Raw genomic sequence first — 26,339 nt, 5'->3', positions numbered from 1 at the left:
AACTGGTCCATTTATAAAGAAGAAATACAGAAGAACGGTTACTGACACTTCATGTATGATATAAGCATGAAAGTTAAACCTTGATTTGCTTCATTGTTGCAAATTTGTAAGACCACTACAATATATACGAGAATTGTTATTCTTTTTGTTTGATTCCTTTGCTGTCCACAGTGCTAGTACTATTCGTATCTACGCCAGGTGAGTTACGGTAAAGTTAGCTAGTAGTACTACTAGCTACCCTAGATAGCTAGTACGGTAGATATACGTACTCTATGTTAGCAGCTTTATGTTTATGAATAAACATTTATTAAATATTTTACAAGAATTGTGCTCTATGAATAAATAAAAAATAAATAAAAATAATGTGTCAATTAAAAATCTCCCTTCATTTTCAGAATACATTTTAGGTATATTAATTACATTTTGTTGATGGCCTGCAATTTAGCCACCCAGCCAAGTTAATATGATTCTTATTTTGCATCTCTTCTAAAATCAGAGAAGGATGAGGACCATAACTTCCTTGGGTGGCAAAGTTGAAAATGTGACTTTGAGGAGAACCGAGTCATCAGATGCACATGAGATCAACAGCTTAATCGGTCCTGACACTGTGGCAGTATTTGGAAGAGTAAATGTCATTCATCTACTGTGAGTATTTATAACCTTACAGATGTCTGCCGAATCAATCATGTATTGTTTCTGAAGCCATTTTTAGAGAGCTCCAATGGCACACCAGGGCCTCGCTCAGAGTTACATTGAGGCATCTTGTGGCAAAAAAGGCACTTGTAGCATGGACACCACAATTGAAGGTTTCCAACCCCCCCCCCCTCCGATCCTCTGTATCCTCAGAGAGAGGGCCAATCTGGCCGTGACCCTGAACAGTGCAAACGATAAGGTGCTGGCCCATGCTGCCTTCTCTGATCACCCCATGGGAGGCATCGTAGACCAGGCCGGTTGGGAACCATTCCTGTGTGAAAACTACGGCGCTGAAAACTACACGGTTTGTGTTCAGCGTGAACAGACGACATGCTTGTTTGTGTTTTCTCTCCTCTCCTCTGGGTTCAACTGTGTGTTCTTGTTACGACAGCCTCTGAACACACTCTTTCTGCACCTCTTTGTGGCGCAGCCAGACTTCTCCGTCGGGAGTGCCAAAGAGATTGTAAGGTAAGGAGACAATGTATGTTAATATGTTTTTAAGGTGTGGGTCAATGTGTGACAGGGTCAGCGTTTTGTACAACAACACACAACGGGTATTGCCACGACGCTGCTCATGATCATATAACAAGCCCTTTCATGAAATGAACTAAAAAAAAAAAGCACACATCATCTTCAACTTCTTCCGTAATATAATAATACCATGTTTGAATCTTGTTTGTGGCAACTAGCGATACAGCAGTCTGCCATTCCTATACCGCATATGCTTTTCCAATTTGATTCCGCGGCTGTTCCATCAAATTTCAGCAACACAAAATTAGATTCCGGTGATGTGATGTTGCATGCATTAGCGGCTCTTAACAGGGTGATGGATTGTGTGAAGAAGAGAAGTGAACATCTTCTCCTTACAGAACTGTGTTCAGCGCTGTTACAGAGCTGCAGTGCATCTGCTTGGTCACCACAACCAGTGGAGGTCTGGGTGAGTGTGTGTGTCACAGTCACTTTACTATACAACACTGACGGCGAGGTTTGTTCTGTGTTCTGTCAACTGCTGACATGCGTTTAGGAGGTGACTATTGTGAAGGATTTACAGTAACACCAGTCCCACTTTGTGTCTTTCAGAGCCTGCCTTGGTGGAGATCTTTGAGCCAATGAAGAGCCTAACGGACCACGGGCCCAAGTGTTCAGCATTTGTGTGCCAGAGAATCAAATATTGCCCCCATCTGCATGTCCGCTGTGCCAGGTCCGCCAAAAAGGCATCATTAGCTCTTTGGCTTTATCTATTTGTGTAATCTACCAATATACAGTATCTCACTGAAGTGAGTACACACCTCACATTTTAGTAAATATTTGATTGTCTTTTCATGTGACAACACTGAAGAGATGACACTTTACAATGTAAAGTATTGAGTGTACAGCTTGTATAACAGTGTACATTTGCTGTCCCCTCAAAATTACATAACACACAGCCATTAATGTCTAAACCGCTGGCAACAAAAGTGAGTACATCCCTTAGTGAAAATGTCCAAATTAGGCCAAATTAGAAATTTTCCATCCCGGTGTCGTGTGACTCATAAGTGTTACAAGGCCTCAGGTGTGAATTTGGGAGCAGGTGTGTTAAATTTGGTGTTATCGCTCTCACACTCCCTCATACTGGTCACTGGAAGTTCAACATGGCACCTCATGGCTCTGAGGATCTGAAAAAAATTATTATTGCTCTACATAAAGATTGCCAAGACCCTGAAACTGAGCTGCAGCACGGTGGCCAAGACCATACAGCGGTTTAACAGGACAGGTTCTACTCAGAACAGGCCTCGCCATGGTCGACCAAAGAAGTTGAGTGCACATGCTCAGTGTCATATCCAGAGGTTGTCTTTGGAAAATAGACATATGAGTGCTGCCAGCATTGCTGCAGAGGTTGAAGGGGTGATGAGTCAGCCTGTCAGTGCTCAGACCATACGTCGCAGACTGCATCAAATTGGTCTTCATGGCTGTCGTCCCAGAAGGAAGCCTCTTCTAAAGATGATGCACAAGAAAACCCGCAAACAGTTTGCTGAAGACAAGCAGACTAAGGACATGGATTATTGGAACCATGTCCTGGGGTCTGATGAGACCAAGATAACTTATTTGGTTCAGATGGTGTCAAGCATGTGTGGCGGCAACCAGTTGAGGAGTGTGTCTTGCCTACAGTCAAGCATGTTGGTGGTAGTGTCATGGTCTGGGGTTGCATGAGTGCTGCGGGCACTGGGGAGCTACAGTTCATTGAGGAAACCATGAATGCCAACATGTACTGTGACATACTGAAGCAGAGAATGATCCCCTCCCTTCGGAGACTGGGCCGCAGGGCAGTATTCCAACATGATAACAACCCCAAACACACCTCCAAGACGACCACTGCCATGCTATAGAAGCAAGGGGGTAAAGAGTAAAGGTGATGGACTAGCATGTCTCCAGACCTAAACCCTATCTGTGGGGCATCCTCAAACGGAAGGTGGAGGAGCGCAAGGTCTCTAACATCCACCAGCTCCATGATGTCGTCATGGGGGAGTGGAAGAGGACTCCAGTGGCAACCTATGAAGATCTGGTGAACTCCATGCCTAAGAGGGTTAAGGCAGTGCAGGAAAATGATGGTGGCCACACAAAATATTGACACTTTGGGCCCAATTTGGACATTTTCATTTAGGGGTGTACTCACTTTTGTTGCCAGCGGTTTAGACATTAATGGCTGTGTATTGATTTATTTTGAGGGGACAGCAAATGTACACTGTTATACAAGCTCTACACTCACTACTTTGCATTGTAGCAAAGAGTCATTTCTTCAGTGTTGTCACATGAAAAAATATACTCAAATATTTACAAAAATGTGAGGGATGTACTCACTTCTGTGAGTTACTGTATGTCCTCAGACGTTATGTTGCAGTTCACAGTCTGAAACATACCTTTTTTACGGACTTTGGGAATGGTTCAATTCGACCTGTTCACACAATTATATGTTAATTTTGGCCAGCGACACCACTCAGGCCACATCATGAGCAATGATCTTGGGGTTAATCATAGAATTCAGATGGTTATTGTGGCTTCTGTTACAGGGTGGAGGATAGCGATGATCTTACACACATCTTTGCGGAGCAGACAACAGCACTCACAGAATCCTATGGACCTTACTTCCTGGCTGAACTCGTCGAGGCTCAGGACGAAGAACATCACGCAGCTGTTTGTGAGGTTATGTTTACAGTTTTATATCTTTGCTGTCATGAGAATATTTTTTTTAACCTTAAAAACATTCCGCCTTTAGCCAAAACCATGGGTTAGGGGGAAAAAAACATCAGCTCATACGTTTATTTGAGTTTAGATTAGGTCAGATCGAGCATTTCGTTTTTTATGATGTTGCATCTGTCAGTTTGTTTTCTCATTTGCATCAGTTATCTCTAATTCACTGTCAGAGCATTAAGGCTATTTAAATGTATATAGTGTTAGTGCTGATGATATTGCATGGTTCACAGAAATCCTACAGGGCTACTATCCCCCTAGATTTAGAAGATGACAGATCTCTCCTCCCTTCCCTGCAACTCAAGCTGACGTGTTCATGGCAGCATATGGTAGATGAGAGTTGACACTCTGCCAAGACATGCTCTCACTGAACATATTGTGTCCAGACATCTGTAGCATTTTGGGGGTTTTGTCTGGATGTGTTCTCTATTCGGAGAACAAAAAGCACAACATTGCCCAAGAGGGTTGTACTATTCAGCCCTCACTTCTTCTTAGGAGCCTTGTCAATTATTCATCAACTGCGCACATTCATTTGTGCACCCTCTGGTACTAACCATTTATAAAGCTCTCATTTGGAAACCAATCATATTTCAGCGCCACACTTCAAATGATAGTTGTAGCGTAGGACTATTGACTGATTTTCAACTCCCTTGAAGCAGTATTTAGGCAATGGAAACATCCTAAAGTGCAAAATAATTGGTCATCTCTAATAGTATGCACATGTGCAGAATATTACTAGTGTTGATACAGAGGAATTAAACTGCCTATTTGATCACAAATAGCATTACGGTGTAATAACCTTTTCTGTCTGTGCGCTGTCTTCACAGAACGAGGGGACCGCGGTGGGTTTCATCAGTGTGAGTGGTGACATCAACTTGAAGCTGCTAAACGAGCACTTCGAGCTTGGGCCTTTCGACGGCCTGTATAAGCCCAGTCCAGAGCAGATGACTGAGTTGGCCCCTGAGGCAGAGGGACACAGGCCCCCGGTGTCCCATCACTTGGTGAGACCATGGCACTTGTGACGCCAGCGTTGTGAGTTTCGCGAAAAAGCTATGAAAATGCAATTCCTGCTGATGGTGCTTTGGAAGAGCGTCTGCTAAATGGCTTGAATGGGACACTAGCAGACCACAGGATAATACTGGAGCAATTAACCCGTGAGATGGATAATATTGAATAAGGAAGCTTGGTGCGCTCTTGCATCTCTTTCTGATAGGCTGTATTAATATGTTACTGCTCTCCTTGTAGCCAGAGGACACCCAGGCGTGTGCTGTAGGGCCTCAGGAGTCGGAATGGACTCTGGAACCAACGGTCTTACAAACACCCAACGCATTTTGCATTCAGTTATTTGCCATTGACAAGAAATTTGAAATGAGGTAAGTTCAGGGGTCATGTGTCACAAGCATAATTTGATGTTTATTGCTAGGTAATGTATTGATTAAGTACCTGTCTAGTAATTACATCGACAGTTGCGCAACAAATTGTCTGTATTAAAAAATATGAAGAAGAAACTTGCCCATTATTTGAAGTTGATCAAGTTTAGTTTTTCCCCCCCACTGAGGCTGTGGAAACAACATTTGAGTTTGGCAGCCCTCCAGTGTGTATCAGTCCTGGACTGAATGATAGCTAGTTGGCCCCCGCTGGGCCACTGGTCCTGTCGCCTTACAGCCCAGCTGTTCTGTAATATGGAAGCCAGTCACTCCCCACCGCGAATGAACATGTAATTAATGAGTATGGTGCTTAAAGTGACAGCAGTGTGAAGGGAAGAAGTTGAGCCGAGACCAACAGGCATTGTACTGAGACTGGCAGATTGCTTGGCCAGTTGTTACACTGCTGTGATCTCCATGCTGGCTCTGATTAGAGCCTTGGCGGAGGCACAGTTTCACTTAACTCCCCTTACTCATCTCCACCCACAGATCGACTGAGTTCTTGCCTTATGTATTTCAACTATTCCCCGTAAGTGCCCTCATGCACACAGTATTACTAAACTTACAAATGAACTTCCTTAATGCAGATGCTCGGAGATGCTTATGTTACGCGAACAGGTCGATCTGTCGTCTCGTTTCCTCCACAGGACAGGGATTTCTGCGTCATCTCTGTGCCTAAGCTGGCTCCCGAGCTGCCCCTCCTCCAGAACTTCCACCGGGTGGTCCCACATCACACCAGCATCCTGCCCGAGGAGCTCTACATCTTCCACCGCTCTGGCCTGCTCAAGTGGGTTCCTGTGTCGTCCTCCAAGAATATTGCAATAGTTTTACCCATTATCATACACATAAGCTGTTAGAATTAAAGGTGTGGAGAATTCACGGATGGGTATACTGAACATACAGTGGAAGTTGTTTGGACCACGTCGGTCACGACCATCTTGTTTCCTCAGGACGTTTGCTGTGAGGCTGGCAGTGACTGGTGACAGGCCTGCCGTCTGTGTCCTGGTGAAGAGACTCAGTCAGAACGAGTCCCTGCTGGAGGATCTCGACATGTACTTCCAGGCCCGCAGAGACACGGTCAGTCACGCTCAGGGAATACTACTGTCAACAGGACATGGGATTGGGCTAGTTCCATTTACCTCATGTAGCTCGTCTCATTATATCAATCACACCAAAACCGTTCCAGAGTGATTACAATTGCGATGTTGGAGGACTGATTGATCGTTATTGAAAGGAAGTAACTAAGCGCCTTATGAACCACATTTCCAGTGGTGATTGACACTCAAGCTGTGAGACAGGGCCGCGACAGTGCTCCAACACAGATAATTACTTTGGAAACGAAAATGGAACCATATTTCCGTGTAATCCTCATGTGTAATATCTCATCTCTCATCCTGTCTTTCTCCTTGTTGGTCTTCCAGAATGGAACAGCCTTGCAGGCGTTCGTGGCCCAAGTTCAGAACCAAGTCGTTGGGATTGTGATCATCCGAAATGAGGAGGTATTTTCTTGGTTATCATCCTAAGACAGATAGAAAAACATTTTCTCATAGTCTTAGTAACTCCTCCATTCTCTTTCTATCTCTCCGTCTGTCTGTTTCTCTCTCTCTTAGGACATAGATTACATCCGAGCCAACTACAACATTGAGAGTTTCATCTACTTCAGCCACCACGGATACGAGGAGCACGGCCAGCTCTGTCATTTTGTCCTGAACCCCATCTTCCAGCACTACTCCAAGCACCTCCTGAAGGAGGTACTGCGGCTCGCCCACAAGTCCTGCCTCTACTACCGTGTCTTCCCATCCTACCACAAACAAAGGGTGAGAGTGTGTTTAGAGTAACTCCTAATTGTGCTATCCCCCCCCCCCCCCCCATGTGTGTATGTGACCGTTAGTGTGTGTTTCCCATGGCAGGCGGAGATATTTAGCCAAAGTTTCTTGACTAGGGGCATCAGCTGTCATAACATGAATGGGAACAATTCCAGACTAACTAGAGAGCCTCCTGGAAAAGCCTGGTCACTGAACTGCTCCAGGAGAAAATAAGCTTAATTTACTCCCCAGGGATATGGAATATTGGTGGCTATCCTGATGGTTGATTTCTAAAAGAATAGCGGTTTTTGAGGGGGTAGGAGATCCTTTGAGGGGGTAGGAGATCCTTTGAGGGGGTAGGAGATCCTTTGAGGGGGTAGGAGATCCTTTGAGGGGGTAGGAGATCCTTTGAGGGGGTAGGAGATCCTTTGAGGGGGTAGGAGATCCTTTGAGGGGGTAGGAGAACCCCTGTAATGAAATATGCTACTGCACACAGATCCTCAAAAAGTTATCTATGTGGAATAACTACCCATCGACTTTTCACAGATCAACTGAAACAACTCAGCTTTGGTCAATCTATTTCTCTGGGACTATAAAAAAGAGCAAATAAACAAATAGATAAAAACACCTTTTTAAATCCAAATTGGAGGGAGGATTGGCTTTGTGTGTTGTTAGGTTTTGACTTTATGGCACCTCTGCGTTATCCAGCTGTGTAAGAAAACACATCACCTCATTAGAAAATGCTAACTGGGCCTTCTATGTTTTTATGTTTACATCGAAATGCCGAAATCCAAGCAAACTTCAACCTAGTTTATATTATGCATTTCACTGTATCAACACATCCTTCACGGTCTTTCAAGGAATACTGGAATGAAGAACTGAAAGGATATATTGAAGGTATAGCTTGGAGCACATTCATACCTGCTCACTGAATCCATTCCCATTTATTTTATTTTTCACTTTTGTAAATAAAATGTATTTAAACAAAAGTAATTTTTTAAATCTTTGGTGGAAATGCTCCTTATTTCTTTATGTTTCTGAAAAGCGGAAACACAAATCTGGCAGCAGTCTGGCTACAACATTCTCTCTCCGTTTTAACTTGACATGTTGTAGTAGCAGAAGCTGGGTGCAGTCGACTGCAAAAACAAAACCGACATGTCCCATCTTGTCTGCCAATTATAATGCAAGTATGCCATATCACCTCATTTGATAAACAGCACTTGATTGAAATTCAACAGTGGGCTTGTTCGATCTCTATGCCCCAGTAGCCTGAACGGGTGCGTGTATACCATGGGCTATGAAATGCGAAATCTCTCCACCCACCCACAAACTTGATGTGCACGTTGTCTAATCCGAGTTGTCAAACACAGACCAGCCCTCACTTCCCCTGAGAGAGCATGGTCATCTGGCTGATGGAGGGCCCCCTCGGTCAGCAGCGTCTGGGGGGACAGGTGGGGGCCGTCTGCTGAAGGAGCTGTTGAGGTTGCCCCCTCGCTGCAATGACGTTAAGCCGTTGGATCACTCCCCTTTCATAGTTTCCTGAGGGTTGCAGGACAACATTGATTAGTTTAAATGCACAAGGTCAGGTCTGGACTGGAGCGAATAATCTAATATAGGGAGGTTTTATTTGTTTTTTTCTTTCAAAATAATAACAGCAACTCAAAAGATTTTCAGTCCATATCATAGATCATCAGCCCCGTCACAGGAACTTGCTACAAAACTAAATTTCACATACAGAGACTCAAGGGGGGGTGGATGGTGCTGCAGTGGCAATATAATAACATGTTCACTCTGCCATTTAACATGGATGTGGCCTTCTGCTACCTGGCTAGGCATATGGCTGAGAGAGCTCACAAGGCCCCCGTCCCACTCCTCAATCCTGTCCCTGACATGGGTACCTGCACTCTCGTTTGAATGGATTTGAAAGAAGATTGGATGTATTTGCATTGGTAGGCTGGACCTTTCAGTCTAATTCTATGGATCCATGCAAGATAGTGGGATGGTGCCAGCTTTTGGAACAGAGTGGAGAATCGGGGCACAATCTTAGACACAAACATGTTTTTCATGTCCAACTCGTTGGAGTTCTGCCCGTGAGACGTATCAGCCACTCGACCAGAGCTTTAGGGCTTCTCTGCAGAGACGGGAGAAACCGCCAGAAGGACAACCATCTCTGCTGTTCTCCATCAATCAGACCTTTATCTATGAGTGGCCAGACAAATATCAAACATGAGTAAAAGGCATGTGACATCAGGCTGCCTGAAGGTCTATGAGAGCCTGAGAAAAAAAGATTCTCTGGTCCGATAAGAACAAAATTGATTGCCAAACGCTACGTCTGGCGGCAACAAGGTACCGCTCAAAGCCGTCCATACGGTGAAGCCTGGTGGTGGAAGCATCATGCTGTGCAGCTCCGCGGCAGGGACCGGGACCCTGGTCAGGACTGAGGGAAGGATGAATAAAGCAAAAATACCGACATCCATAAAGACTGAGGCAAAGATTAATTTTTAGCACGCCAATGACCCGAAGCACACAGCCAAGACAACAGTGGAGTGAAACTGCCCATTTATGCAAAGCTGGTGGAAGCATACGCAAGAAGCTGTGATCGCTGCCAGAATTAAGGGTCTGAATACTTTTTGTACGTCAAGATATTGCTCAGGGGCAGTGACAGAAGAAAAATGCATTCGTCCTTGGAGGGTTAGAACCAGGGACCTTTCAGACAGTAGTTAAATGTGTTAACCACCAGACGACCTTGCCTCCCCAACTACACCACGTGTGTTATAAAAGAAAGATTAATATTCCAGGCAATTCCAGCTCCCATGTCATTTAAATGGATGCCATCCTCTTGCTTCCAGAAGGTGTCAAAGACGTCTTAGAAAATAATTATGGATTTGCAGCAGTCCTATGGCCATTTGTGACATGGAGTCGGCTGAGATGTCCAGTGGGCATGGCATGGCACAGGTCCTGAGGAATTCAGTCTCTTTGTGACTAGCAATGTCTCTAGCAATCAGTTTCTTAAAATCCTGTTTCAAAAATGGAATTGGATCCAACCCGGACGACTAAGGAATCCAATTATGTATGTTTGGGAGCAGCGTGGTAACGTCTTCCACGCGAGCCCCAGGGTAACAGTTTCTGGAGCTGCCCAAAACAATGTCCGTTCCTGCACCTTGTGTTTTGGAACAGCAAACGGCTGAACAGTTTGACCCCGTGGCTTCCCACACCCAGTCTGGACCACTCAAAGCCCGAGAGGGCCCACGCTCCGTAAGCCACGATCACCCTGAAAGGTGAAGGCACACTGAGCACCCGAGCTGATAGACCACGATGACATCTTTTCACAGCCTTTTTTTGTGTATCTGGGTGTGTGTGTGTCTTCAGATTCTCCTCACTGTACAGAGTCCTCTACACTTGTCCATTTCCTTCCCCTCTTCTAATTACCTTCTGCAAACATGGAACAGGCTGGGAGATGATGACGTGTAAATAGAATTATTATGGAAAAGCTAATGGGAGAGGGAATCACCTATTTGGCTGTAGACAGAGAGCGCACAGGGTTTTGCCAGCTGCGAGAGAGGCTGTAGACATAACGTCTCTTCCTCATTTTGAATTAGTTATTTTTCTCTCCGTGCTGTTTTAATTGACCAATTCTGTGTATCATTCCTGCATTGGTTTTTATTACATGTAAAAAAATTAAAAAAACAAGCCTGCAGTATTTCTATAACTCCAGGGCCATAGATCCGGCGGGACAAGGGGCCATGACCCCCCCCAATATTACAGACAGGTTAACAACCCCCGCCATGCCCGGGGAAATAGGAACAATTGACCCTGGCCACCGCAATATGCAGCACAAACATGGCCCCCCGCTGTGTGTCACAATTAAACCAAAGGTGTTAGGCAGAGAACGGAGTGTTAGGCAGAGAGTGGAGTGTTAGGCAGAGAGCGGAGTGTTAGGGAGGGAACGGAGTCAATGCCTGATTGATGGTACAGCTCATAGGAATCCACACACCTGACCCCTGACCCTTTTCCAATGCCTCCAGTACTCCTGCGCCTCTGTCCTGAACTGCATGGTCCCGGTGCGCCCGCGACACCAGATTGTCTACCCCCTGGAGGAGCTGGGCATCAATGCGCCATCCATTCGGATCACCAAGGACCAGGTGGGCAGAGCAGCAGCTGGTCAACAAGGTGGTTGGTGGTTTAACATGCCAGGGATTGCAGATGGGTGAATATTCAAGGTCTTCAGGTTAACCAAGTGAGAAAAACCGAGGTTATGTGAGAAAGTAGGGAAATATCTCAACGTTTAGTCATTTACATGCCCACAAGAGGGCGCTGTTTTAAAATGTATGGATTTCCCTTTTAGCATGAAGTATTTATCACATCTAGAGAATCTTTGTGAGGGAAAACACACCAGTTAGCCAATCCATGTACAAACTGCATTGCAGTTTTGAACCTTGCACATGACAATGGCTATTTTGTGTTATTATTTATGTAAAACATGTCTTTAGTAGTCTTCCCTCACCCATTTCCTCAGGCTATTTTTAAAGGACTTATATTTATATAGATGAGGGCAGCAGATGGTTCCTCTGACAGATGGCTGGGGATGTTTGTCTCTGCTGTTAAACTGGTAACTCTTCATAGACCACTTATCATTCAGTCCTGAGCCTGGGCTGTGTCTCAGTGCTAACTAGCTTCCAGTCATTGTGCCTTTTCTCCCATGACCAGTGATCTGGCTGGACTGAACAGGTGGAAGTAAATGAGGGGAATGTTCAAAATAGGTGAAAGCTCAATCAAACACTTGTATTGGAAATGATGCACATGTTGTGTTAAAACACGTGTTATCACTAATAGATAGTGCTTTTTACCCCTTTTTTTTTACTTTCGCTAGCTACAGCCCATTTGACTTTTACACAATATATATTGCAGACTTTTTGTTTTACTGGCCTATCAATAATATCAATGGAGTTTTAGTGCCGAGTGTGTTCTGTACTAAAAAGACAGAACACCCTGCCTTGCTTTTTGACTGACAGGTCATGGATTTAATGAGAGCCTGTGTTCCGTGTGTCAGGTATACTACACATGCCACTCCCCTCTCCCCCATGTATCAGCAGATACACCTGTGTTTCCTCCTATCAGGCAGCCCAATTCAGAAGCCCCCTTTGGTAACACGGCAACCATCACATCCCGGCTGCCGCGCAGATAAGAGGAGAGCAGAGCACTGCCTCGCAGCTTTGTCTCTCCAACTGCGTTCCAAAGGCCACCCCGTTCCCCATGTAGTTCACTCCTTTTTGACTTGAGACCCCACTGGTCCGCGGTCAAAAGCAGCGCTGTACTGCAATAGGGTGCTGTTTAGGACTCGGTCCTATTACGCAAGCCTGGTGTCCCTCACAAATGTATTAATCAGATTTAAAGCACCTGTTCCCTCTGTCAATACGGGATCATATTACACCGTGCCATGGTCACACCGCCTGGCCATTATGTTGGAGGAAAGGTTAGGTAGCATCTCCGCACGGGGGGCGGGGGGGGGATGGGGCAGCTGCACCTGCCTCGCACCTCACCCACCTGGACGTGACGGATCAGCGCTGTGTGATTGGTCGTTACAAATTTAAATAAAGATGCAATGAGCTGGATGGATTGTTTTCCTCCACTTCATTACATGAGGTTTGATAGCATTTGCTCATTCTCACGTGACTTCAGAGTTTGGACCTACAGTATGTTGTGTGTGTTCGTTTAAGAACAGACCAGGGGCTACTGGCAATAACATAAATATAAATTGAAGGTTAGTTCCACCCACAGGTTTTTCCTTCATTTATGTTGTCCATTTTCCATCCGACAAGGTGTTTAGAGGAACCAGTCTGGCTAATTATATGAATGCTCCTGGACCAATTAGCGCACTCAGATCACAGTGTGTCTATTAGTGGTCCACGCCAGCATTCGTGGCCCTGGAAATATTCTGTGGATGAAACAGTGTTCTCTGCATTCATTCTGACAGCGTGCCATGTGTTGAATACTCTGACATTTAGAAATGTATTTTCAATAGGGCAAGTAACGTTAATGAATGAGTTACAATTGGAGTAGGAGTGCTGACACTTACCATGGTTCAGACCTTCCAGTGGAAGCCTCTTAAAAATATCCATCTTTTTTGATAAACGCCACTAAAGACTATTTGGATTTTTGGGCTGACGGCTGGCAGTCTCTTTAAGGTAGTTAAGTGCTCAGAGAAATGCTCGTCTCTGGGTTTTAGGTCGTTGTCATTCAAATAAACCTAAATGGGTTACGTTTGGCATTCAGCAATGGGCACATTATTAGTGCTGCTTTTAAGAATTTGAAATTGCAAAAAATTGTGCATTTATCTTGGTTAAATTGATGTAGCAAGTAAAATAACAAATATCCAATCCAACAACTGAATATGTGACTTGCACAAACACGCCCTGTCTCTCCTCTCCTCAGGTCCCATATGCGCTGAACCACATCAACCGAAAGCTGACCCTGGAACCGAAAGTCACCATCAACGCTAGGATTGTGGTGGTGGGGGCATCAGATACTGGCCTGGCAGTTCTGGAGGTGTTTGCTTTCTGGTATTGAAAATGTTTATACATAGAATTCGTAAATTGTGTATTTGAAATTGTTCTGGCCGCACTGGTCCTCAGAGCGATGCCCACGGACCCCCACATTTTCGGTGTATTTTCTGTGTCCCTGAGCGCGCACACTAACCCGACTTGTAAACCAATCATCAAATCCTTGAATAGGGGAATCAGTTGGGCTAGTTCATTGCTACAACAAAATGCGAGGGGTCCCTGAGGAGAGGTTTGACAACCACTGGTTTACAGGAAGCTCAATGAGATCCTCCTCTAGATGATTGTAATTAGTGGAAGTGACTGCTAGGTCTTAGAGCAGCAGCCTGTGCAGCTTTAGCCGTAGTGATTTGTGGAAATATGAGATGGGAGGAGGCTAATAGGCACCCCCACCCAGAGCAACATGTGTGAACATACTGTCCTAGCATCTCCTCTCCCAGCAGCGCAATCTGTACAACCAGCCTACCGCCAGTCTGAGTTCACAGTGACAAAAACCGGTACCACACTGTCACATTTTAGTTTCTTACAGTAAATTTTTGCAGCGTCATGAATGACCAATTTTCTCTTTTAAATCTGCACATCCAGATTCTTGCTCATCAAAGTCTTTGGTGACTGGGATGATTTGGTTGTTGAATGAGGTTTAGATTCAGGCTTGGATGAAAGCCTTCGCACGCGGCAAAACCCTCCAGGATCACAAATAAAAACACTTGTTTAAAGTGTTACTCAATAGAATAAAAAAAAAAAAAGATTTTTTTTCTCCTGCATTTGTCTTTAATTCCAAGAATCCAATCTCTGGAAATGTCACCAGACCTTTGGCCGGCTGGAAAGCTTAAGCAATGCTATGTGTTTGTGTTCCTTCCGTCTTTTGAGATTAACAGTTCCCCCAAACAATACGACACTGAGGCCGGCTCATTCGCCGCGAGGCGATAACTGCCAGGCAACCGGCTCATTGTGTGTGGAAGTGAATGCGGCGTGGATGGACGGAGTGCGTATCGCTCAGGGAGGGGGTTGGCAGGCAGGGGCAAGAGGGGGGTTGGGTGACGGGGGTGGGGGGGTTGGGGGGGGGGGGCGACGGGCACGCAGCTGCTTGGGGCTGGCATTCAGGAGGGCCGAGCGCTGGCCCTTTAATTAGCCACTCCACTGTTCTCCTGTCAGGGATCTTCTGCAGCGATCTGTGTTTGCTGTCACTAATGACTTGACTAATGAGGCAGTTAGAGTCCACTAAACAAATGACGAGGTGGTGGTACCACGGGGCCTGGGTGAGTGATGGGTCAGCTTGGGTTCTGCTGGGCCGTCTTATCAGACCGACCCAAACGGCTGGCCTCCAGCTTCCCCTCCTCCTCCTCCGCCAGCGTCCAGCCCACCCCCACTCCTCCATTAATTAGTGGGCCAGGGTCAGAGCCGGGGGGGGGGGAGCAGGGCAGCCAGATAAAGAGGCAGTGATCCTGGTGGTCAGTGAGGGGAGTGGTGTTTTCGGGGGTCAGATCCGAGGTCTGTCAGGGGCTGATAACAGAGCGACAGACAGCCAGGAGCTGGTGATTTGGTCACGCCCAGGGTCCAATAACAGACCTTAATGCCTCAGTGCTGGAAGCTAACCCCACCTTCTGGCTCCGACTAACACGGACAGTTGGATTGAAATGAGCTCTGGTTACTCCCTTTTCACAAGAAAACGCACTGGTTTAGTCTGTCGTTGTGAATAAAAGCTACAGCTGACTGGCTTGTTCTCCATATCAAGCCGAGTGGTAATATATATTGAAACTGATGGGTTGCAGGGCTCCGTTGGTACATTGGCTCTGCCTGGATGGGTATTCTACATTTCATACGCAGATTTGCAACTTTGATGCAGTGCATTTATTAGCCCACATCAATGACTTTCTCTCACAGCCGACTTGCAGGAGATCTAAGGCTTGACATGACATAGCTCACCCCAGTGTACATGTCCATTCACACAGCGCCATTGAGGCTTTTTCTGTTGTGTCACCAACGGGGATAATGTCCATTTGGCATCGAACAAAGGAGGACATTTACATCACAAGAGACCTTTTACACTTGTGATAGTAAACGCATAAGACACACTACTAGACGAACTCTACAGGCCTGGAACAAAACCGGATGAAACAAAAGGAAGGGCTTTTAATACGAGGACTGGGGGGGGGGGGATTTTTTTATGAATACCGATGTGGATGAAATGCAAAGAGGGTTTTATATTGAAGCATTCAGTTGCATCTGCACCTCATTCAACTCATGGAGAATAACAGCACATTGCTGAGAGCCTTTGCTAATTGTTCTGTGATGTCCACTATTATTCCTGGAAGCTCTTGTCTACTGTATATCTAGTATATTTCCCTGCAGTTACAAAATGAAACAGGAACCCTTGAATATAATTGCTGGCGAAATACACAGCTTTTCTAATCAGGTCAAGAGCATTTGTGTTTAGGTATGATAAGGTCCCCGTTTTTACGAAAATGTATGTAATATTCTGCACTGTGTCTGCAGTGATGTTGTTGTCGTGTGCTCTAGGCAGACTCTGCTATAACTAAGCATTTGTGTCAGGCTTAAGGATACTGTACACTGTACTATAAGCCCTTCGGTGTGTGTTCCTTTCCCTCTCCAGCCCACATCTGAGGTTCAATAGCATCACTCTGATCTCCACACATGGCTATCCTGGCTACTATACTGACCAAAACATGAGATTCCTGTCCACAAGGTAAGCCAACCATAGCTTTTCTAATTACCATTTAAGGATTTTATAGTGACCTATAGTTCTTCTGTTGTTTTCAAACATTCCTGTCAATGAAACGGCAGAAGGGTCACACTGCATAAGGACGACCCTGCTGTTGACAGTGCCAAGCAGTCCCCCTCAACTCCCCCCTGTCTTCCCTCAGCCATTGCTACGGTGACAGGGACCATGCCCAGCTGTCGCTGCGCTCCTGGATCAACGTGGTGATGGCCAAGATGGTGGGCATCGACAGAGCAGCCAAGAACGTGCTGTTGTCTGGGGGACAGAGGGTGCCATTTGATCACCTGGTCCTCTGTACAGGCCAGCAGTACCAGGTGAGAGGGGGAACTGCGGAAACACTAGGTTTCAGCGGTCAGTAGTTGGAGACATTCGGACATAATCCTTAGGATTTCTCCGCGGCGCGCAGAAAAATATCATGGCGTGTTGTATTTCTTTTTTTTTTTTTTTACCTGCGTAATGTCGGAAGACCACTGTGAGGTTTTTTCGCGATTGTTCTCTGCTAGGTTCCCTGTCCCACTGGCGTTGACATCTGCAACCTACCATCCGACGTCCAGCTCCCAGACCGGCCCCACCGTAGATACACCGGGCCGGTCCCGTCCAACCTCCTCACCCTCAATGACCACCACGACTGTGTGACAGCATACCGGTGGCTGCAGAGTCACTTCGTTGAGTCTAACGGTGTGTATACGGCCTGGGTATCAACAAGCTTGTGCCGTAATACCACTCCTATGCATGCTAAGCATCTTTGGCACGAATACACTGGCTACCAGGCTATTATGTATGTTCTGTATGTAATAAGTGCTTAAGGAATGATAACCCCCTCCCATAAATATTCAACAGCCTGTGAATAATTAGGGTGTAATTAGTGAGAGCGGAGAATATTTCATCTCTCAACTAGGTCTGCCTCTTCCATCTCCTGCCATTTACAGGGTGTTTTTTAATTTATGAGAGAATGGGTCACAAATGGTACACAATTCATCAGGGCAGGAAATTTAGGAATCCAGGCTGAGGCATTATTTTCTGCTGATGAAAAGACTGATGTCATTGAGTAGAATTAATATTTTCCCTTTGAAGGAATGAGTGGTTTAGTGATCCATACTAAGCCTATTATGTTGGCTAATTAGGGGGATCTCTTGGTTTTGAGGAAATCATCACGAAATGCAAATAGTTTTACTACGACTCGAACGTGGACTGACGATTGTTTTGAAAGATTCAGAAGAAGAAGTTGCTGTTGAAATGTTTACCTGTTTTTAGTAAAAAAAAAAAAAAAAAAGGAATGGAGGAATATTGAAGAGGAATGACCAATGCTAACAATATAAAAAGTCATACAAATATATAAAGTATATTGGTGTTCTAGCAGCACTGTCCAGTGCAGGGGCTCTGCAGTAGCTGTCCACTTCAGAACCATGGACAGAGACACAGAAAAGCCCTGATTAACAGAAACGCCTCAACGACCTGCTTTCATTTGCAACAAATGTGTGAACCACATGTTTGCAGAGTCTATAGAAATTACAATGTTGACTATGTTTCATTTCTTAACCCGAATTATGAATAAATAATTCAGCAACTTTTGTGATCTTTTTTATACAGGCTTAAGAAATGTTTCTATTCAACCAGAAGCTATGCGTCCAGCCTGCGAAATCACTTGGAAAACAACAATTGGTTTCTTTTAAATAGTTAGCTTAAGGGTAAAAGATAACCCGGCTGCAGGTGAAAGCAGACACTTCCGGAACCTTCCAAATCCTTTTTTTTACTGACCAAGAGAAGATTAGGCGGTTTTTGTGTGCTTGCCTTGTCCTCTGGTTGCCAACTGACCTGACCTTCCCCGTCCACGTACCATCTGAGTAATTTCAGAAGGCTGGCTATAACACACTTCAACCAGTCCTACTCATGGGGTCTCTTATTTGTTGTGATCATTTGTTTTTATTGTGGCTTTGCAGGCAATGCCGTTGTGTACGGCAACACCATTGATGCGTACACCTGTGCAGAGGCTCTGTTACGCATGGGCGTCCAGGGAAGTCGCATCCACCTTGTCCATCTTCCCGCCGCCGGAGCCTCCAGCTGCAGTCCCGGCTCCTGCTTCAGCAACCCCATGGTAAAGAAGGCCGTGGAAAAGGCTTTGGAGAAAACCGGGGTCCATGTGCACCTCGGCTGCACACTGGCCCAGATGAATGACGGACAGCACCCTGAGCCAATCACCTCCTTGTCATTCACCAGCGACGGTCAGCCACTCAGGCTGGAGTGCTCTGTAAGTTCAGATGAACGCCTCTGAGGTGCAGGTGTAGGTTTCTAATGATAATGTGGAAGAGGTGTTTTCGGGCTCCAGTTATCATTTCTATTTCATTGGTGAAATGTATAATCTTATGAGCATAATAGGAAAGTGCTAAGAGGATCATTTTCAGAAGATGTCGTAAATTGCCCGTCGTCCTTGGTATCTCCTTGTAGGTCTTTATAAACTTCTCCTCCAAAGGGGTGGACTATGATGCCTTCAAGACCATCAGCGATGCCTGTCTGGTTTACGACGGACGGCTGGTCATAGACGCCGCGTTCCACACCAACGACCCCGCCATCCGTGCCGCCGGGCCCTTAACCAAGTTCTCCCGGCGCTACCATGCCGACCGGTGGTCCCACTCCGACTTCAACCCCAGGGAGGTGGGCCAGGACCTGGCTGCCTCTCTGCTGGCCTTTTTCGACCCCACCCTGGCTCCCGCCATGAACCCTCCAGCGGACCTGGACCGCCTCATCCCCAACTATACACGGGCCAGGATCCAAGGTCCGCAGCCGTCCAAGACAGAAATAGCCCAAGACATCGAGTTCATCCGTGTGCAGTAGCTCTGATAGTGGCGAAATTCTGATCATAGCCAGTAGCCTCCTGTCAATTCCTGTTGATGTATTGAAAACCACACATGGTCACGTTGTCTGATGGTGTTATGCAAGGCCTTTTCAGGAGAATGTATTCCGTCCCACATTTCTGTATACTCTACATTGTGCCCTGGTAATGGAATCTCAGAGCTCCACGCTTCTTTTTCATTTCATTGTGTTTGATAATCAGGCATCAATGAAACATGACAGTGGCTGATGCGATATCTGGTTAGTCACAGGGTAAACAAGGTCACGTCATGCAGTGTGTTCACAAAACAACCACTTCCGCTTGGCCTTTTCAAACCACTGAAAAGGCCTTGAACTTTTTACTGAGTGGTAGAAACGTCATTTCACCGGGCATTTCACTGCCCTTTTGACAGAATGTTCGGTTTATCTGTGGTAGTTATCCACACATACAATTCTGTTATTTTGATATAACAAACTGTAGCTATTTATTGCTCATCTAATACCATGTCTTTTTAGAAAATATTTAACGAATCACACTAATGAAGTATTCCTTATCACGGTTGGACGCAGTACTTTCAAGCTCCCTGAAAGCATGGCATGTCTGTATAGGAGACGTTTTTTAGCTTCAGTAAACCCAGTAGACCTTTTTCAGCTGTTCTGCCTGCTTTTAACACCTGTACATCCGGTTTTGTACCAAGGCGGGAGACTGCCAGGGGGATACAATTATCTACATGTGACCAAACCAGGCATCGAGCAAAGGCCTTGTTCTGCTCATAACATGGAGGTAAGTGCTATTTTAAATGTTATAAATACATGGCTATGTGCTGACATGTGAGTACACATTAAGTGTTGGGGTTGCAGGTGACACTTTTTTGAGCTATTTAAGCTCAAATACAAATATATTTCCTAAATAATTTTTCTCATTGACCTGTCCTACTCCCTTCAGGGCAAAGAGATTTTGACTGGGCGAATAGAGACTGGGAACTACTTTCACCTGCAACTGAACCAGTATGAAATGGTGGAAACCATCACCTGTCTGTCCCTGAAACCCTTCCCAGTCTCCAACTACCTATGTCTCTATGGGAAACACCAGCTGCTACTGAACCGCTTGTGTTGCCGTTATGACGAAGGCCTGGTTCACGACCTTTACAGGTAGCTGCTGGGCTCACATAACCTTTACGTTACAGCGCAAAGCCAACAGGACAGGTAGAGACGGAGTGGAGAGATATAGTTCCATTTCAAATGTTAAAAAACAAGACAGTTTTGGTACCCAGTAGGGAAAAAAAAGGGTAAAGCAATGAGGGTTATGTAAATTAGCATCTAGCTGAAGGCTGCTCTCTCAGAAGTCTGTCGTCAGATACTATCCCTGTCAGTTTCCTGAACGACTAGCATTTGGAGAACTGTGTGTGGGCGACCTCGTTTCTGATGTTTCAACAGAAGCAACCCAGCGATATTGGAGCCATTGTCCTTGGGTCTAATCTGTTTATGCAGGTCCCCAATCTGCTTTTCTACTATGTGGAGGAGACAATGGCTTAGCCACCCAGCAGTGGTCATAAGGCTCTCTAACACTTTTTAAATCTGGATTCTTCACAGGGTCTTGTCGTCTCTATGAATGAGGCCACTCTCAATGTCATTATTGGAGCTGACTGAACACATCATGAACCGTTAAAATAATTGATTGGCGATACTGCTGCTGTTCGCTTGGGGGATGTTAGATGGATTCACTGACTGTGTGTGTGTGTGTGTGTCTGTGTGTGTGTGTGTCTGTGTATGTGCGTGGGTGTGTCTGGTTCTTTAGTTATTTCAAGGAGAAATGGTGCCTGGCAATATATCATGATCGCTTTCCAGACTTTGAGAAGGAAATACAACAGATCATAGAATCAACTAAAGTGCAGGTTTGTTTTTTCTAATTTTCCTTGATTCACATTAATAAGGATGGTGTTATAGGTTGTTGTGTTCGTGGACCATGCTTGGCTTTTGTAAAGGTGAAGCTGAAATAGAAAGGCCTTAACCAGGGCCTTCTCTGTTTCTCCAGGACCACAGTGGTATGTCTATCGCAGAGCTAATTCACAGGATGGTAGATGACAAGCTGGACTTCACTGAGGAACCAGATGTGTTCCTCAAGAAGGTGTTTGAGTCAAGTGGTGGATTGGCTTCCCTGAAGACCAGCACTCTGAATTACCTGAGTTTCAACAGATTCCAATTGACTATGTATGCACAGCCTGGACTACTGTAACTAACCCTCCATGCTATCCTGCTTCATTTCCATTTCAATAGTAATCACAGAAATATGCATTCAGTGTTGTGATAAACACTTTGTCATCCAACATAGTAAAAAAAAAAATGGCACTGTTTGTATTAAACCTATTTTTACAATAATCCTCTTCAGATAACCTATTTAGCGTGAACAAGAATACCAAAATTGTGTTTCTTAGTTTATGAGAAATTAAAGCTGACTGACTTTAGATAACAGGGGAAAACAATATAAATTCCTAACATGATTATTATTTCTAATGGTTAAGTCAATGTTTAGGGTATTGTCAAATTCAGCTTTCTCACAATGACAACTTGACAGTTATTGATTTAGCTAGGCATACTCTAATTGTGACTGCAAAGGTTATTTGGATAACTAATAAGACTTAGGCTTAGATGAAAGTAGATTTAGTGTGCACCAGGAGGGGATTTTATATTCTACAGCTGTATGGTAATGAGGCACAAATCTTCACTGCCTCTATTTGGGCAGCACACGCCACTGAACAAATAGCCGAACACGCGCCTCAACGTATTGGTTCGTTCAAGCGTTTGTCACAGATTGTTAGGATAAATGTTAATGGGGAGAATCATGAGAATATATGAACCTATAAAATGAAATGGCTCAATGACATCTAATGGATCGTGCTGTCTCTTGGCTAATAAATACTTTCTCTTTTCAGTGCAAAATATTTTGCACATAGGTCACTTTTTAAGAGTTTGCCTAATTAATAACATCGTTCATTACTATTGGAATAATTATTTTTATTATGTTGCAAAGGGCCTACAAGTCATTCTTAAATAGACTACATGTATATGGCTGTTCATAACTAAATAGGCGTTTAGGACTTTTGAATACTAAATCGATTTAAAATATATATATATTATTGTGAGAAAAGCAGCTGGGTGACATCGCAGTAGACACAAAAACACTTTCTAGACATCTGACGTAGTTTTTTGGGACAATGGGTTAAAATATTAACCCAAACTACATAAGTCTTCTCATCCCTAGCCATGCTGGTCCGTAGTCTAGCCTATATTTATTTTTAAAGATGGGATATGATTTGACCCTGAAGGAATTGGATTTCACTGTTGTAACGGAGAGATAATCATGGTTTGGCCCATTTGGAGACGGACGGCTTTGTCCAAACACACTGATTACGCACAGCACGCGCCGACAGTGTCTCTTGGTCAGATTGCTTTTGGGGAAATGTTTCCGTGCAATTTCTTTTTCAGTCAGAAGCTATATACAGCTTGCGCTAGCGTGGGCATTGTAATGCAAAGCAGGGGACCCTGTTTTATTAATTATGTATGCGTAAAATGACTGATTCTTATGTTCAGAGTTCAACTGTCGTATCCAACACATGTCGTTGGCTGTCTTGAAATGTTTCTTTGTTATTTTTTCATAAGGGCCTATAAATATTTGCATGTTTGATTTTACATATTGTTGTTTTTATGTCTTTTTAGGATAAAGCCTACCTAACCAGTAAACAGTTTGCCGACTTGCTTTAGTGAGGTTGAATATTTCTGTAGCTTAAGCAAACAAAAACATGCAACTCAACAGTCCGTGTGTGTGTTGTGTGTGTACTTAACATTATATTTCGGGTAAATAAACAAACCCATGTCCAACCATCTTGTACGTTACTCAGACCCCCCCTCCCAAATTTTAATTTTAGATTCTGATGGTTGTTGTGTAGTGACTGACGTCTCCTTCTAGGCAGATTAGAGCCACCCCAAAGGACACACGGCGACACACAAAGCCGAGGCACGTGTGCATTTCTATACAAACTCATCAGACCGTAAAAAAAGGAGGGTCTCGGCGTGTGCCTTCGACGGGACGAGGGAGGGAGGGAGGGAGGCAATGCGCGCATACTAATATAATCAAAACTCAGGTACATCTGTTTAGCAATCTGCAAATCCTCCTACATTTCCACACGAAACCAAGCCCCTCTCTCCACCCTCCCACACCCACTCTGCAAATCCATAGGGATCTTAGTTCCATCTGATTGGTCGGGAATGAGGCAACTAGGGGCGATGACAATGTCATCATTTCTCCTTAAAAAGAGTGCAGCTATGTCTTGGTGGAAGCATCTCGGGAAGTGAACGATTCAGTAGCAGGAGGACGGTGAATATCAAAGTGTCTGATGTGTCAGTAATACTATCCTTAACCTGGATTTTATTTCAGTATCTTCTGTGCGTCTGAAGTGCCTTAATTCGTTCTGCCCGCTGCAAAAATGCCAAGAGGGTTTTTAGTGAAGAGGAACAAGAAAGCAAACCCGGTATCTTATAGGGTGCGTGCTGACGAAGAAGAGCCGGGACAACAATCTTTCCTGAATCCAAAAGACGCACTGCCGTGGGCGACTCTCCCATCGTTTCCCGAGCGCGCGCCTGCAGCATCCGAGCATTGTGAAGCATCAGCCACCGCTGAAGCGCCGGTACAGGACGCTAAACCCGTTCAGTTTGGGAACCCGGAGGCTGTGTATAAGGCGAACTACAGCCCAACGAGGCCCGTCAGTAAGGACCATGACCGGGCATATTTTGAGAGACGGTTCAATCTCGGATCACCGGTGTCTGCTGAATCCTTTCCAACACCAGCAGCACTAACCACTTTAGATAATCTCTTTGCCCCGGTGGATTTAAAAATCGGTACAAGCAACAGCAACCGGACCGGAACCACCACGAACCCAATTCCGACCACTGTTACTGGAAATGCCACCAAAAGGCCTTCGAGCGACGCCGAGCGTAAAAGCAAGCCTTCATCCAAAAAACCCAAAGCTATAAGGAAATTACATTTTGAAGACGAGATGACCACGTCACCCGTGCTTGGTCTCAAAATTAAAGAGGCGCCCGTCGACCAAAAACCCAGACCACAGCCCGCAGCAGGTGACAAGCCCCTGGGTGAGTTTGTCTGTCAACTGTGCAGGGAAGCATATGGCGACCCTTTCGCGTTGGCCCAGCACAAGTGTTCCCGGATAGTGAGGGTTGAATACAGATGCCCAGAATGTGACAAGGTGTTCAGTTGTCCGGCAAACCTAGCCTCCCACAGGCGCTGGCACAAACCAAAGCCCCAAAACACAGCGTCAATATCTGGTGCGCAAAATATAAAATTAGAGAGTGATAAGACGACCGCGCTGGACAAGGCTGTGTCTGACGAAATGAAGGAACAGAGCGATAGAGACACACCCAGCCCCGGGCTGTCAGAGTCGGGATCTGTCGGATCGGAGGAGGGTCTCTATGATTGTCATCACTGTGGGAAAAGGTTTAAACGTCAGGCGTATCTGAGAAAGCACATGCTATCTCAACATGCCACGGCTTCCAGTAACAACAGTGAGGACCACGACGTCTATCCGTCGTCTCAAAACGATGGAAAGCCAAGCCAAGCACCATTAAATCTGAGTTCCTCAGGTTGCCATCTGTGCCCTGTTTGTGGAGAAAACTTCCCCAACAGAGCAAACCAGGAGAGACACATTCGTCTCCTCCACTCTTCGCAGGTGTACCCATGCAAATATTGCCCTGCCATGTTCTACAGTTCTCCGGGACTTACAAGGCACATTAACAAATGCCATCCCTCAGAAAACAGGCAGGTGATCCTTCTTCAGATGCCTGTGCGCCCAGCCTGTTAAACTGAGGAGATACCTGTGCCTTTACGCGTGGACGTCATGTGCGTGAAGGTTGACTCCGTCCTCAACCACTGCATTTAATAATGGGGGATTTTAAATCCTTTTTGGAGCTTGAATTCTATATTTTTCAGACTCATCTTAGCTAGTTTATCTAAAGAAAGAAAAGCATTAGACTGTTAAATTATTTTTCTAGGATCTCTGCACAAGTGCTATTGCATTAGCTTCTAGACCTAAGAAAGGGATATCCTAGCTGTACTGTGGTCATACTATTGGGTTTTAATTCACAGGCTGTAAATGTATCTATCACTTTATTAGCTTTAATATAACTTGTGAATCTGTGGACATTACATTTTAGCATTGTATCTGAACATTATACAATTTCAGAGGTTTTCCCTAGTGTAGCCATTAATGCCTTTGATTAGAGCTCTTCTACACTTCTGCTGTAAAACTGCCTTAATTTATATGTCGAAATAATGATTGTTTCTAAGTCTTATATTCATTGGCCAGATATTGTATCATTATTGTTATTTTACATACTGTATATGTAAACCATTATTTGTATTATTTGTATTTATTTATTTATTGGATTTATCTTGTGTAAATTATGTCTAGTGTGATTTATGTGTATTTTTTTCATGCCATAGCCAAATTATCTCTTTGCGTTGTTTACATAGATACTGGGAAGGGTGTATAAGTGAAGTAGTCTACAATTGAATGACCTTGAGCTTATCAAAAAAATATTTTGAATGCTCTTAAATGCAATCACATTTTTCCTTTTGTTTCAACTGTTTTGTAACTATTAGCTCTTACCGCATTTGTATGTTTCTGCAGTATTTGCTATGTGTCCAAATAATAAAAGCAAGAAAAATCCACATTGTTTGATTAGCTTGTTTTCTGACACAAGCCCAGGTGGGTTAAGGCAGCCACTGGGGGACGTTAAGACCATGTTGCCATTACGTCTCAGTAAGTGAACACAGGCTGGAATTGACCCCGGCCGGCCCGTCAGTCATGCAGTCACATTACAGGTGTTCAGCAGGTGGCCACACACTCCAAGTTTGTCTTGGCTTTTTTCCTAGAAGACTTCCCTTTGCCACTTTGACAGTGTGAGTCAGGCTGTCGTCCTCACACCAGAGACACTCTCCATTAGAGACAGCACACAGAGATAGAGAGACCCCTCCAGCAGGAAGCTGAGT

The 26,339-nt window shown here is 44.9% G+C and overlaps 2 protein-coding genes across 2 annotated transcripts; both read left to right on the top strand.

Moving 5' to 3' along the window:
• Window positions 1–13: 13 nt before the first annotated feature.
• cfap61 (cilia and flagella associated protein 61) lies at window positions 14–23,139 on the top strand. Its single transcript, XM_010882751.4, has 25 exons — window positions 14–198; window positions 497–645; window positions 847–997; window positions 1,085–1,161; window positions 1,563–1,630; window positions 1,774–1,894; window positions 3,741–3,873; window positions 4,749–4,922; window positions 5,167–5,294; window positions 5,835–5,874; window positions 5,993–6,132; window positions 6,296–6,422; window positions 6,767–6,844; window positions 6,956–7,162; window positions 11,176–11,292; window positions 13,583–13,710; window positions 16,322–16,414; window positions 16,593–16,761; window positions 16,951–17,125; window positions 18,388–18,695; window positions 18,893–19,220; window positions 19,975–20,060; window positions 20,223–20,428; window positions 21,075–21,171; window positions 21,312–23,139. Exons 2-25 carry the CDS (start codon window positions 503–505, stop codon window positions 21,510–21,512), a joined length of 3,495 nt encoding a protein of 1,164 aa, XP_010881053.4. The 5' UTR covers window positions 14–198; window positions 497–502; the 3' UTR covers window positions 21,513–23,139.
• A 380-nt stretch (window positions 23,140–23,519) lies between these two features.
• On the top strand, window positions 23,520–26,003 carry insm1a (insulinoma-associated 1a). The gene has a single exon (XM_010882750.4). It carries the CDS (start codon window positions 23,761–23,763, stop codon window positions 25,147–25,149), a length of 1,389 nt encoding a protein of 462 aa, XP_010881052.1. The 5' UTR covers window positions 23,520–23,760; the 3' UTR covers window positions 25,150–26,003.
• Window positions 26,004–26,339: the final 336 nt, after the last annotated feature.

The sequence above is a fragment of the Esox lucius genome, chromosome 18 (genome assembly GCF_011004845.1).
Source record: "Esox lucius isolate fEsoLuc1 chromosome 18, fEsoLuc1.pri, whole genome shotgun sequence".
Taxonomy (NCBI): Eukaryota; Metazoa; Chordata; class Actinopteri; order Esociformes; family Esocidae; genus Esox; species Esox lucius.
Note: the sequence above shows the minus strand (reverse complement) of the source record. Positions and strands in the feature narration are given on the sequence as shown.

What these genes read in the sequence shown, in the direction of transcription:
- insm1a (XM_010882750.4), top strand. Translation starts at nt 23,761, where the DNA reads ATGCCAAGAGGGTTTTTAGTGAAGAGGAACAAGAAAGCAAACCCGGTA.
- cfap61 (XM_010882751.4), top strand. Translation starts at nt 503, where the DNA reads ATGAGGACCATAACTTCCTTGGGTGGCAAAGTTGAAAATGTGACTTTG. An exon ending in AGTGCCAAAGAGATTGTAAG is followed by an intron (nt 1,162 to 1,562) that starts GTAAGGAGACAA and finishes TTCTCCTTACAG; the next exon opens with AACTGTGTTCAGCGCTGTTA. An exon ending in CTGCATGTCCGCTGTGCCAG is followed by an intron (nt 1,895 to 3,740) that starts GTCCGCCAAAAA and finishes CTTCTGTTACAG; the next exon opens with GGTGGAGGATAGCGATGATC.